This window comes from Symphalangus syndactylus, chromosome 8, assembly GCF_028878055.3.
Source record: "Symphalangus syndactylus isolate Jambi chromosome 8, NHGRI_mSymSyn1-v2.1_pri, whole genome shotgun sequence".
NCBI lineage: Eukaryota > Metazoa > Chordata > Mammalia > Primates > Hylobatidae > Symphalangus > Symphalangus syndactylus.
In genome coordinates this window covers 46,517,981-46,531,906 of record NC_072430.2, presented here as the reverse complement: position 1 = coordinate 46,531,906, position 13,926 = coordinate 46,517,981, and the positions used below count along the sequence as shown (strand labels likewise).

Genomic DNA, 13,926 nt, shown 5'->3' with positions numbered 1-13,926 from the left:
GTCCCACCCAGCTTCTTGGTTTTATTTGGTAATCAAAAGAGAAATAAGTGAATTTTTGTTAAGTATAAACAAATTGTTATCTGATGAAATCTCCTGATCTTGCTCCCTGTGTGCTTCCTAGCTCTTTGTCTTAAGTTGGCAGTTTGGATATCCTTTTGGAGCATTTGCTTGCTTCACATACCAAAATATAATCTCCAGGAGGGCGGGGTTGTTTTCATCTGTTTTGCTCATCATTGTATCCTCAATAGCTGGAACAGTGCACAGTGCTTACTACACAATAAATACTTAAATCATGAATCTGAATGGAGTATTAAATGAAATTATGAAAAGTAAAAATAATATTTTGATACCTTGGGATGTCATTCTGATCCTCTTTTTTAAACTACTGGAGCTCTTGCTCAAAATTAAACTTTGAATATTTAAAATGCTGCTGTTTGTACCTGGCGCACTTTGCTGGTCTTTTCTTGCCCCAATGTATCTCCTCCGTCTATTCTCAGTGTTTTTGGAAAGCCTGTCTCTTGAAAACACAGAATGAGTCAGATACCCTTTGTATTGATCAGTTAACTTCTGAATGGCACACTGTAAATTGAGTCAAAATACCTTTTGCATATCATTTTTCATTACGCTTTGCCAACTTTGCATCTTCTATCTATTTCATGTTTAGAATATATTTGGCTGTGTCGTTCTCTGCATATTTGTATATGAAATCCCCATTCCCAAAATGCTGTTTACCACCCTGCCCCTACTCCCTTGCCCTGGAAAACTCCTATTTTCTCTCAATAGAGGTTAAATGTTATATCTTCATAGAAGCATTCCTTATGAAATGGTAAGTGTTCCACTTGTGTGCCCCGTCACTTTGTGGTCATCCTTTATGGTTTGATGCCCTCTAGGAATAGAGATGGAGAGGGTCCAACAATGTGCTAGCAAAAAGAAGCAGAGGACAGCTACTGGAGCCATACAAGGAAGGAGGAATGAATCAAGTGTATATCTGGTCAAATCAGAGAAAGCTCCACATGTTGTAAGTGTACACATCCATATGGAGACAAAAGGTAGCTGCTCCAGTTTATTGGTTCTTTTTTGAAAAGCTTTATGGTAAAAAACCATTGAAGTCAATTAAAGTAAAATTTGTCAGCCTAATGTTCTTTTATATTTGCTGAGTTTTATATTTCTGCTTGAGATTACTTTTCTTGGATTATGTTGGTTTCCACGCTTAATTGTGGAATTTATTTTGCTATAAGGAATGAGATAGGTATCTAATTGTATACTTTTCCGAATGGGTAGCCTGTTGTCCTGATACACTTCATAGAATAAATCCTTTATCACTGCTTTGCTGGTAAGTTGGTATCCTGTATTGTATTTTAAAGTTAATTTGTTAGAGTCACCTTATTTTACTTGTAAATTTTTACAAGAGGCAGTGCATTTTGCAATATTCTTATTTTAAGAAAAGCTGCATAGTTATTTTATATTCATTGAGTTAATTAGAGCTATATCAGTCAATTATATCAGGATTGGTGGGTAGAATTAACCTTTTTATAACAAGCATAGAGTCTTATCTCCTGTATTAATTTGGATTGCCCAAAAAGCAGACCCAGACACAGGATTTAGGTGGAGTTAGTTTTCTGGGGAAGCACAAAACAGGGCAGACTAATGAACAAGTTTTCTCTGTGTACTACTGGAGTCATCCCTGTGGGCTTTCTGAGAAGTCATGTGAAACACACCTTTGATTCATACTCCATGGTTCAGGAGAAAGCTGTAAGGAAAAGAATATCTGAGATATAAGCACTTGAAGTGGTAAACTCTCAGAGCATGGAGATTGTCTACTGTGGCTTCAAGTGAACTCAAGTGGGACAAGAAGATGGAGGGTGGGCTTTCAACATCTACTGTACTCAGGTTCCTTAGAAAACATATGCTGAGGCAAGGAATAAATCTAAATGGTTTATTTGGAAAATACAATCCTAGGGAAACGAGAGTAAAAGTAAAGGTATTTAGGGCTGGAAAGTATGGTACAGCAGATTCTAGTGGTACCTGCCTGTATCCTCTTAGGCTGAACCTTGAGGTTGTCTGTAGTACTGATGACAACTATGTACACTAATGGCATTCTACTTTATGGGGGTGAGCTCAGCCCATTCATAGAGCAGGCTGGAAGCAAGAAGGAGTTAACGCATGTGAAAGCAACTCTCAACCAATGAGAAATGTTGTGTGAATGAGCATGACAGCTTCCCCAGTCCTCATGAAACTTCTCTGTGGTGTTGGGGCCCAAGTGAGGCTGTACATTGTTAGTATAACAGGAACAGGGTCTCTACTTTCCCCCCAAAGAAAACTTCAAAAAACTCTATTCTTTTCTTCACAAAGTCTTCTTTGTTCTTTGAGCACCTATTGAAAAAGCTGACTGGAAAGTGTCTCAGTCTATTCAATTCTCCCTGTGATCCTCCACTATGGACTTTCTTTCAAACTATGTCTTATTGTTATTAACCCTTATTGTTTTCTTAACAGTTTAGGCACAGAACTGACATCCTTTTGCATGAGTTTTCCAAACCCTGGCCATGTGAACTAAGCCATCTGATTGCTGGGTATATCAGCATCTAGATTATGCAAAATTATCTGAACTTATTTTCGTTCCTGCTGATGAAAATACCTGGTGGGTCAAGTTTGGAGCCAGATGCATGCCAAGGTATGGCTTCCATGAAAAGAAAACAACGTCACACTACTTCTCTTTCTGGTGAGTTGGACACCTGTATAGAAGGTTGAGGACTGTCATTTGTTTAGGTAAAGACATTAGAAAGGGATTTTTCCCTTTGTACTGAAAGCAGAGATGGTGCATGACCTTTCCTAGGTAACTTCCCAAGGCAGTAGTACAATCAAACCCTGTGACTTCATGCCACGGATGGCACACATAAGCCTCTCACAAAGGTCATAAATGGTCCTGACACTGACTCTTATGGCACAAACACTTGCCACATCACCACATGTTATGGATGGCCCAGAAGTCAGCCCTGTGCAACTTGGATTTGCTCACTTGCTCCTCTCATTAGACTGATAGGCACCAAAGATTACATGGTGATAGCATGGTGAGTATTCAAAAAATGTGGAATAACTTGGCCAGGTGACAAAATCAAGCCCTATAGCTGCCAAAACCAAACTAAAGATCTCCTATATCTGATATTGTGCAATCTGTTCTGCTCCTATGGACTGAGAGGGGCACATATAGATACACAGATGCCAATATGACAGAAGACAAGGCACAACAAACCCCAATCTGTAGGGTCACGAGTTTCACTCTGACATTATTTGTGAACCACACTGGTCTTTTTATCTTGTGTGGTGACAAGGTCTATGAAGGGTTCCCACCTACGTGGTCAGAATGATGGGGACTCAGATACCTAACACTTTTGTCACCAGGTACTCCTCCTTCAATGTCAGCCAAATTATAAACTTGGGCTCCTTTGTTTATAAAGTAGTGCCACACAAGCGTACTAAATGAGATGTTATAGAAAATCCACTGATATGTCACAATTCTAAGTTCTTTTCCATGCTGAGATCCATTTTCCCAGGCTTTGGAACTTATGAGAGGGAAAGGGCAATTCTCACTGTTTCCATAGTAATAGAACAGCAGTCAGTATTACTATGCAAGCACTGAGAAGACTCCAATCAGAAGTTAACAGTTTAGCCTCTGTTGTACTTCAGAATCACCATGTCTTGTATACAATGACAGCCCAAGAAGGAGGAGCTTGAGCAATCATTGGTGAGGAACCCTGCTTATGTTTAAATCACTAGGGACAAATAGAATCTAATCTGAACTTTTTGAAAGACAAGATAAACACTGTTCATCTTATAAATGAGGCTAAACCATTCAATTGGACTGAACTATTGTCAGTGATAGGAGACTGGTTGAATGTAGTATGGGTAAATGTGTTTAGAGTTGTTCTTTTCTGCTTATTAATTCTCCTTCTAATCTGTGTTCTTCTCTCCCTTTGCAGACCCCTTGCCACTCAGCTACTAACACAACTCTTCTCTCCACAAACACTAACTCAGCTTTTAATTTGAAACTGTTAGGGAAGTTTCAGACAGGGAAAATAAAGGAGTTAAAAATTTGCTGCTCTAAAATATGCCAAATTAGTATATTGATTACTTCAAAGCTCAAAGCACTTTGGAAACTGTAGTTCCAGAAGTGACTATCTGACCTGCCTTTTCCCACATATAGCAAGCCATAAAAATTCCATGGAGAAAGATGCCTTCCCTGTACCAGGACAAGAAAATAACCCTATCCCCAAAGATTGGAAATTGTTGCTTCAGTAGACCTGTACAAATAAAGTAACTCTTATCTCTCCCTAGCTTTATAACTCCTCCTCCCTACCAATATATCTCCTAGTGACTTCCCTGGAATTCACTGTCCCTAGCTTAGATCCTTTTGTCATTTCTTCACAAATGTGTTGTTCTTTTTCTAGAGGTAAAAAAGCCTTCTGCTTTAGCCATTGTTTTGGGTCTTCACACTCTTGAGAGGATATCTATATATATGAGTTCTTCAAGGGGCACACAAACAAGTGGCCATGGTGGCAGAGATACAGGTACATTGGGCTCAATGGCATGGACTCCCACTTGCCAAGAGAATTAATCAAGACACTTCTGCCATGAATGTCCAACTTGCCAGTGACACAGATCAAGGTTGAGTTTCTGGGAAGGTACTATTCTTCAAGGAAACCAAAGAGCAAATTAGTGAGACATTGACTACTTTGTGCACCTTTTATCCTGGGAGGGCCAGAGATTAGTTCACACAAGAAAATATACATATTCTAGTTATGATATTGTCTGCAGAACTTGAGCCAGCACCACTACTGGGGGTATATGGATTGTGGGATCTTTAAGCATGGAATCTCATGCAACTTGGCATATGAAGAGGATTCATTCACTCTTCAGTGTATGAGGTGCAAGAATGGTAGCAATGAATTATATTGTTTGTATCATATATCAAATATTTAGTAGCATCTATTCTTCTAGACTGCTTAGAATGGCCTGCAGAAGGCAGGGCCAGAGTGCCAGCTCAGAAACAATATTCTGAAAGAATAGAATTGAGTGCCAGCCTTCACAATGCATTGTGTATATGAAGTCAGAGATTCCTACATGGTGTTGAATATGCAATAGAAAGAATATATGGGGCCCAGAACCAAGGAAGAGAAGCTGGGTGGCCTCACTTATCATCACACTTGATGATCCATTGATCTGCTTCCCTCTCTGCAACTATCTGTTCTCTAGGCAGGTCTTGGTCCACAAAGAGAATGCATCTCCGCCAGGGCACTCAGCATAAGTTCCATAGACCTGCAAGCTGCCCTCAGGGCATCTGGGACATCTTCTGTTCAAGGACAAGCAGGTAAAAAGAAGAGTCATTTTGGCAGGAGTAATTGACCCTGGATAGCAGGGGGAGGTAAGGCTGCTGAGCCCCAGTAGAGGCATGGAGGATTATGTGGAGAAACTAGGGCATTCACTGGGGAGCCACTTGGAACTACCCAAGGCAATGGTAACTGTGAATGGATATGTGCAGCAGTGTTGACCTCCTGGGATGAAGGTGCAAAAGATTTAAAACAAACATTATAGCAAGTGCTCTGGGTCCTCCCTGACTCACACTTTTGTCCTTTTTCTTTTTCCTTCTTCTCTTTATTTTTTAAAAATTAAAACAAAATGGCCGGGTGCGGTGGCTCACGCTTGTAATCCCAGCACTTTGGGAGGCCAAGGCGGGTGGATCACGAGGTCAGGAGATCGAGACCACGGTGAAACCCCATCTCTACTAAAAATACAAAAAATTAGCCGGCGGGCGCCTGTAGTCCCAGCTACTCGGAGAGGCTGAGGCAGGAGAATGGCGTGAATCTAGGAGGCGGAGCTTGCAGTGAGCCGAGATTGCGCCCCTGCACTCCAGCCTGAGCGACACAGCAAGACTCCGTCTCAAAAAAAAAAAAAAATTAAAACAAAATTAATGTTATAAAGATGGGGTCTTGCTATGTTGCCCAAGCTGGTCTCAAAGTCCTGGGCTCAAGCATTCCTCCCACCTTGGCCTCCCAAAGTACTAGGATTATAGGCATGAGCAACTGTGCCCAGCACCCTTCCCGCAACCCTTTAAAAAAAAAAAAAAAACTATATACCTCTCACAGCCCATTGCTATCCAAAAACCCACAAGGTTTGTAAAGACAGTTCTCAGAATTATTGTTCTGTTGGTTATTAGACTCCAAAGAAGGGACAAGGAAATACGAATAGTCCCCATCTACGAGTTTTGGTTAAGGTGAACACTGATGCTAAAATTGAAAGGACAAGGACAGCTACTCAAAACGTTCCCATCTTGTAAAAACCTTGACCCTGCTTCACTTGTGATATCACCTGGTCTTCAGGTACTCCCTCATGTAGTTCAACTGAATAAAGCCTTTAAACTCTATCTGAGTCACTTAAAAAAACTATATATATATATTTAATAATTTTGTGTTGTTACTTGGAATAGTTTTGGACAAAAGGCCAACACTGCCCAGTTTTGTGTCAAAGACAGCATTATCAAAGAACCCTAATTTCCTTGGGTGGAGAGGTAAGCCCTGCTCTTGGTCTCTGATTCTTTTCTCTTTTTTTTCCCTCATTTAAATTTTTATTTTTGATTTCCAACTTTTATTTTAAGGTCAGCGGTACATGTGCAGGATAGGACGTGCAGGTTCGTTACACAGGTAAACACTGCCACGGTGGTTTGCTGCACAGATCATCCCATCACCTGACTTTCTTTCAGAGCATGGTGGTTGCATGCTTTGACTTTTTTCTAGGTACCCTTTTATCAGACTGAAGTCAGCATTTTCCTTCCGTCTTTCAGAGTTCTTTAGATGTGCAGAGAGTTTAGGCAACTTTCCTAAGCTGGGACAAGACTCTTCTATTATCTCAAATTTCTTCTACTACGGAAACTCCTATTCAACCCAAACACCTGGCCAGATCTGTGTAAACACGTGGTCTGGTGCAACGTTGATCAATCTGTTAAATTCTTAAGTGGCGTGATTTCATCAGGAATAAATTTGAAATGCACTGCCTTTGGTTACCTGGAGCATGTCAAACTTGTGCATTTTTTGTGTCACCTTAGAAGAAAAGAGTAGCAGAATAGTTGACACTCCACGGATAACTTACTTACTTTAATTGGTATGAAGAAACCAAGAAAAGAAATATTTTGAACAGTCTCTAGTCTTGAGTCCTGTTTTCAACAACTTCAATGGTCTTCCTTTCCCAAAAGACTCCTCCCTTCTACCTCTGTTTATGACTCTGATTCTCACCTCCCTTCTATCCTGATACCTATCTTCTTAAAGTCCCCCTTGCTTCTTTTCTTCCATATCTCCAGCTCCCTCTTATTATTTGACCTGGAACATCATCTCTTGTTGGATATGACAAGCCTTAAAAACAAGGGAAAAGTTTTTAAAACACACCCAGACACACACACACAGACACACACACAGTGTGTCACTCTTTCACTCAGCTGGAGTGCAGTGGTAGGATCATGACTCACTGTAACCTCCAGCTCCTGGTCTCAAGTGATCCTCCTGCCTCAGCCTCCCAAGAAGCTGGATCTATAGAGATACACTATCACACCTGGCTGTTTTTTTTATTTTTTTTAGAGACAGGTTCTTGCTATCTTGCCCAGGTTGGTCTTGAACTCCTGGCCTCAAGTGATCTTCCTGCCTCAGCCTCCTGAGTAGCTAGGACCACAGGCATGTGCCACCATGCCTAGCCAATTTCTTTATATTTTGTGTTGACAAGATCTCACTATGTTGCCCAGGCTGGTCTCGAACTGATCCTCCCTCCTCAGATTCCTGAATTGCTAGGACTGCAGGTGTGTGCCACCATGCCGGGGTATTTTTTTTTTGTTATTTTTTGATAGTTTATAGAGACAGAGTCTCACAATGTTGCCCAGGTTGGTCTCAAACTCCTGGCCTTGAGGAATCCTCCCACCTCAGGCCCCCAAATTTCTGGGATTATAGCCACGAGTCACTGTGCCCAACCTTAGTGCACTATTTCTGAAGTGATTCTTCCTGTTTCCCTGTAGGAAAGATTTTGTGTCTGTACATTTATCAGACTGTCAGTTCCATCCTGTAACTTATAGATAGGCTGCGCTTAGGCAGTTCCTGGAGATTTAAAATATGATGTCCCATACCTTTAATTTCCAGAGAAATTGAGAAGTGATTTATCAGTGAATAATGACCCTTTCTGTAATAGTTTAACAGTAAAGACAAAAAGCCAGAGAAATTACATATGGGATTCTCCAGGCTTAACACAACGCAGAAATATTGAGAATAATGAAAATGATAGCAGACAGCATGTACCAAGTGCTGAAAATGTTTTAGGCTTTTCTAAGTGCTTTCTTTTGATTGTCACAAAGCTTTACAAAAGTACATTTCAACTGGGAATGTAAAATGTGGACCTTGAAACTGAAATATTAAGACTTTGCCTATAATCACACAATCAGCAGTTGGTAGAACCACTGTTGAAGTTCAAGGTGCCTATGACACAAAAGCTTTTTAAAATCTTCCTACCATATAACTGCCAAAGTAGCCTTTTATGTTTATTTGTTTAACACTAACAATAAAATGGACAAATAACAAACATCGCAAATGTAACCAATCAGAAAAAGACCTTAAGGCTGGGTGCGGTGGCTAATGCCTGTAATCCCAGCACTTTGGGAGGCCGAGGCAGGTGAATCACTTGAGGCCAGAAGTTTGAGACCAGTCTGGCCAACATGGTGAAACCCTCTGTCTCCTAAAAATACAAAAATTAGTCAGGCATGGTGGTGTGTGCCTGTAATCCCAGCTACTCAGGAGATTGAAGCAGGAGAATTGCTTGAACTCAGGAGGCAGAGGTTGCAGTGAGCCAAGATTGCGCCACTGCATTCCAGCCTGGCAGCCTGGGCGCCAGAGTGAGACCTTGTCTCAAAAAATAAGAAAAAGAAAAAGACCTTAAGAGTGTTAAAGCAAAGCAAATGTATATTAGTGCAAACAGGATTTGCCACAGGGGTATATAGAAAACATTAGACCCCAAATCTTAAATGAGTACAAGTCCTCTTGTTAGTGAATCTAAGAGTTTCTGCCATCATCTATAGAAGTATTGAGAATATGATCAGACATGAAATGTTAAGTAAATTTAAACACACAGACCTTTTTAAATTGCCAAGTGATTTTATTTCAAGATGACATCAGAATTGCTAAAAGATGATGTAATTGTCAGAGTGACTATTGATTATATCTCCCAGTAAGTGTCAATGTAATTTACTCCATTGTGTGGGCTCTTTCCCTTTCTCTTCCCTAAAATTGTATTGCTTGTAAAAAGCCACCAAAGAGAAGCGAAACCAGAAAAAGGATGTAACGAATACATATTAAAACTAGTGCTCGGTTTGTATTTACAAGTATGCTGCTTGCAATACGGTATTGTTTGTCAGGTGGAGGGCCACTATCTATACTACCTCCTTTTCCTCTCTGTTCACATGTTGGTGGTTGCCACCCATGCAGACAGTGACAATGTTTTTTTGTTGTTACACACTCCTTTGTAATTGCATGTTTTAAGATCACACTCAAAATGCAGGTCTTGATAAAAAGTGCAATTGTGTTTAAGACAGTAGCTCCCTGGGCCACAGGTTGCACCATCCACTACCAGCCCCATTTCTGGCAAGTCTGTCCCCGGGTGTGCTTCATAGCCAAAGCATTTTTCTTCTTTTATGTCGGGTACTAATATATTACGAAATGTAGTGTGCTCACCTCCACCGGGAATGTGGCTGACATCACTACAGTGCAACATTCCACAAAAACCATCATCTTCTTCACATGGAAAAGGTCTACTTCCGCCTCGCCGTAGAATAACCCCACAGTTTCCAAATCGGTTACCAATCCTATTCAATTTTTGATAGCACGCTGGGGAACCGTCTTTCACTTGGTAGCCAAAAAGGGCTTGACACTGCATATCACGGTCACTGCAGTTTCCTCTTATACAAACAGATACTGCTGAACAAGGGGTTCCATCCTGGATGTAGACGTCATTTGGACACTCTTCCTTTTTCCCATCACAGTATTCCGGTAGATCACATACACCACCCAAGTCTCTGCAAACCACTCCAGGGGCAGCATATTTACACTCATGGCAGCAAAGTCCTGTATTGCAAACACTGCCAAGAGGAAGGGTACAAGAGGTCTCACAACATCTATCACTGGCACAATATTTAAGGGAGCCACAGTCACATTCTTCCCTCTGATTTTTGATCTTGTCTCCACAACGAGGAGCTACGTACGGAAAATTAGTGTATGGAACATTTGGAGCACTCAAACAAGGATCCCACTGATTAAACTTGTGTTGAATTATCTCATAAGAACAATTGCTCGTCATATCATTAAGATCAGGAACAGGAGCCATGAGACAGTTGGTTCGTCAAAAACAATAACAACCAACAGAATCATGTCTCAAGCCCATGTTATGACCTAGTGCATGTGCTGTAACACATGCCCCCCTAAATAGGTGATAATTCATTAAATACACAAACATTGCTCCCCAGTTGGGGTTGCATATTCCATCAAAGCTAGCATAACACTCACTGTTTTGAAGTCGATGTGCTGTAAAAACAACTGAGGTATCATGTGGAATTTGTGAAAACCATCCATAATATTTCCACAAACCAAACTCTCCTACAACCATTTCGGCAGGCATGTTATACAACATTACTATATCCATATCATTTCCATATGCACAAAAGACGTACATGGACATTTAAATAAACTGGTTTGAAAATGGTATGTATGATGCTGTTAATAATCACTACATTCTCTATTATGTGTGACACATTAGGGTTCTGCATGAATAATCCATTAGTAACCGTGTAGTGAAGTTTCAAGTTTTTTCTATGATGCCTCCACAAATAAACGTGGCCTGCTCTGGGAGTTTCAGCCAGTTTTACCTTTTCAGATTCTTGATCTATCTCTTCCCCTTCAGTCTTACATCTACTAACCTCTCCTGGTCTTTCTTCTGACACAAGCAGAGATACTATATGCTCAAATTTGGAAGAAGCCTCCAGGGGTTTGATTTCATAAGTCAGGTCATCCACCTGCAGCATGCCATGCAGACCTCCACGGCAGGTGTCCAATGTGGCCACAGACCCAGGAACCCCTTCCAGGTAGCAGTCGTAGTAACAATCTTGTGGGACAAAAGGGTAGTTCTCCTGCATGGCCCCTTGGTCATTATCAGTAAAAACAGGTAAATGTCTGGGCATCATGTTCTTCTTGAGCGTCATGTGAATCACGTGTCTTCGGCCCCAGAAACGCATGCTGTAAGAGAGTTGGTCTGGCATCTTAATTCCACCCCTCCTGTGGGGCACTTTCCTGGGGATCACAATTTCTGAGGAAGTGAAGCGCCATCCTGGTGGGTCATGAAAACAATAGACCTGGGACAAGAGTGCCCAGAGGACAGGCAGCCAGAGAGCACCTGTCAAGGGGTCCTGGACCCAGGCAGGTCCCATGAATAAGGGAAGCTTTGACCAAAGACAATGCAATCAAATGGGAGGCAGAAAGAGGATTCCTCAGTCTTCAGCCTTCTCCTCAGGGCAGTTATTAGGAAAGCAGAGTGAGTCTGCAGGCTTGGCACCCCCTGATAGGTGAGGGGTAAGGGTTAGGCTATTACATAACAATGGTGTGTTCATCAGGGGAGGCTGTTTTCAGTGAGCTGGAGACCTAGGCCAGGGGTCAAAGGAAGAGAAAAAAATGGCAGGAATTGCGAATAGCAGTATATAACTGAACTGAAATGTCCCTTGTCCTCTAAGGGAAGTCATAAGTGGGGTTTGATGAGTAAGTGGGTTTGATGCAAGTTTACGACACTTAAGGACATTTTTCTCAAGCCTAAATGAGGGAAGGATTCAACATGTAATTAAAAGAGGGAAGCGTATACAATGATAAGGAAAGTAGAAACTTCTTAAAAGAATTTTGAGGATAGACTTAGAGGTTATAGAAATCAAATGGAGTTGAGGGTAATGGATGAACTGGAGAGTAAAATGTCATGAGAAAAATTAGGGTGTGTAACTATAATTTCTTTTTTTTTTTTTTTTTTTTTTTGAGACGGAGTCTTGCTCTGTCACCCAGGCTGGAGTGCAGTGGCACAATCTCGGCTCACTGCAAGCTCCGCCTCCCGGGTTCACGCCATTCTCCTGCCTCAGCCTCTCCGAGTAGCTGGGACTACAGGCGCCCGCCACCATGCCCGGCTAATTTTTTGTATTTTTAGTAGAGACGGGGTTTCACCGTGGTCTCGATCTCCTGACCTCGTGATCCGCCCGCCTCGGCCTCCCAAAGTGCTGGGATTATAAGCGTGAGCCACCGCGCCCGGCCTAATTTCTTATCAAGTTAAACATATACCTACGCTATGATCCAGCAATTTCAGTCCTAGGAACTTACCACATAGTCTTGTCTCTAGGAATGTTCATAGCAGTATTATTCATAAATGTATTCTACAATCTGGAAACCAAGAACCCGTCCTTGATAGGTGAATGGATAAAAAAACTGATATATTCATTAATTGAAATACTCCTCTGTTATAACATGAACAAACTTCTGAAACATGCAAGATCATGGTTGAATTTCAAAGAAATTATGAGACAAAGAAGCCAGACCAAATGGAGTAGTTTATGTTTTAATTTGTATGAAGTTCTAGGATACTTCATATTAATCTATGGAAATAGAAATGTAATTATTAGTTTCTAGATGTGTGAGCAGGGGAATGGGGCATAAAAGGACCTTTCTGGAAAAAGGTAAATTATCAGTCAAATATCTTGATTGCAATGGTGATTTCAAATAAAAGCTCATCAAGCTGCACCCTTAAAATCTGTGTATTTTATCATAAGCTAAGTACACCTCAAGAGTTAATTTTCTATAAAAGACCTGACCTTAGGTTCTTTCTGACTCAATCCAGAATTAGCACATCATGAAATTATCTCAGAAACCATCTCCCTTTCCTTTTCAAAACTAGTTTTAACATAGAATTGCATGAAAACAGACTCAATTTGGTATAAGGAAGTTACCTACAGCAGCTTACCTCATTTATTTTTCTCCTCTTATGAATCATACCTTTTAGTTGGGAGGATTTATACAAGGTAATATTTAGAAAAGAAGAATATATTAATATTTAAATGTGTGCAACATTGAAAGATTTGTTTTAAATTCAGTGCAGTTGGAAATACTTTAAAAGTACAAGAATGAGTTGATCTCAGCCTGAAATAAACTGGCCACAATAAAAAAAAATAATTTCTAGAAGAAAGTAATGTAATAAAAGTAGAAAGAGGAATAAAAGTAATTGTAATGGTAAGAATTATAAAATTACTAATTTATACACTATATGTATATTAAGAATTATTGAAAAATAGGAACAGATAAAAAGAGTTGAGCCCTTTGGGGAGGAGTAATAGCTAGTTATCCGTTTATTATTTGACATGACGGGAAATTTTGACTGAAATCTGTAAGAATGGGGATGACATGAGGGAAGCGATATTAGAAGGATAATTAGGCTGCTTTTTATATTCAGGTACTGTTTTCAGCAAACTGTCAAACAGTTTTTGTCCTCTGCTCTCACACTGCAACAACAATCAACACTAAAGAAGACTTCTGTGACCAAAAGTGTTTTTGTTTTTGTTTTTTTTCACATGCACCAAGCAGCAGGTACCAGCTGTGTGTCCTTCAAATCAATTCTGACACCATCTACCTGGGTATAGTGCCAGATTCCCCAGGTTAGGCGTCCAGTCCCCAGCTTCAGCTACCAGTCACATGTGTAGGCCTCCAGAACTTCTGATCAACAAGCTTCAGTTTGGGGTTCCCATGACTCCTTTTTGGAGTTTGGTTGATTTGTTGGAATGGAACTCAGGAAAACACTTATGCTTACCCAGTTATTATAAAGGGTATTATATAG

At 40.6% G+C, this 13,926-nt stretch overlaps 2 protein-coding genes and 1 long non-coding RNA gene across 6 annotated transcripts in view; 1 reads left to right on the top strand and 2 right to left on the bottom strand.

Annotated features, from left to right (window-relative positions):
• The window catches only part of LOC129487712 (disintegrin and metalloproteinase domain-containing protein 21), a 108,096-nt gene that overhangs the window by 36,229 nt on the left and 57,941 nt on the right, over nucleotides 1-13,926 (top strand). Inside the window, exons 2-4 of one of the 4 annotated variants that reach the window (XM_063644379.1) lie at nucleotides 891-1,018; nucleotides 5,251-5,365; nucleotides 6,836-7,064. In XM_063644379.1, coding sequence (XP_063500449.1) covers nucleotides 891-1,018; nucleotides 5,251-5,365; nucleotides 6,836-7,005 — 413 coding nt within the window. In that variant the 3' untranslated portion in view covers nucleotides 7,006-7,064. Of the gene's footprint in view, nucleotides 1-890; nucleotides 1,126-3,621; nucleotides 3,743-5,250; nucleotides 5,366-6,835; nucleotides 7,065-13,926 lie in introns of those variants that run through there. The other 3 variants (XR_010122082.1, XM_063644380.1, XR_010122081.1) reach the window with 3 other exon arrangements.
• Nucleotides 1-13,926, bottom strand: part of LOC129487713 (uncharacterized) — a 44,473-nt gene that overhangs the window by 28,068 nt on the left and 2,479 nt on the right. The gene's annotated exons all lie outside the window — the stretch shown is intronic.
• On the bottom strand, nucleotides 9,157-11,554 carry LOC134731314 (disintegrin and metalloproteinase domain-containing protein 20-like). The gene is given in 3 exon segments (XM_063644377.1): nucleotides 9,157-9,524; nucleotides 9,526-10,722; nucleotides 10,724-11,554. Coding segments are annotated over 3 exon segments (2,229 nt in total). The 5' UTR covers nucleotides 11,498-11,554; the 3' UTR covers nucleotides 9,157-9,266.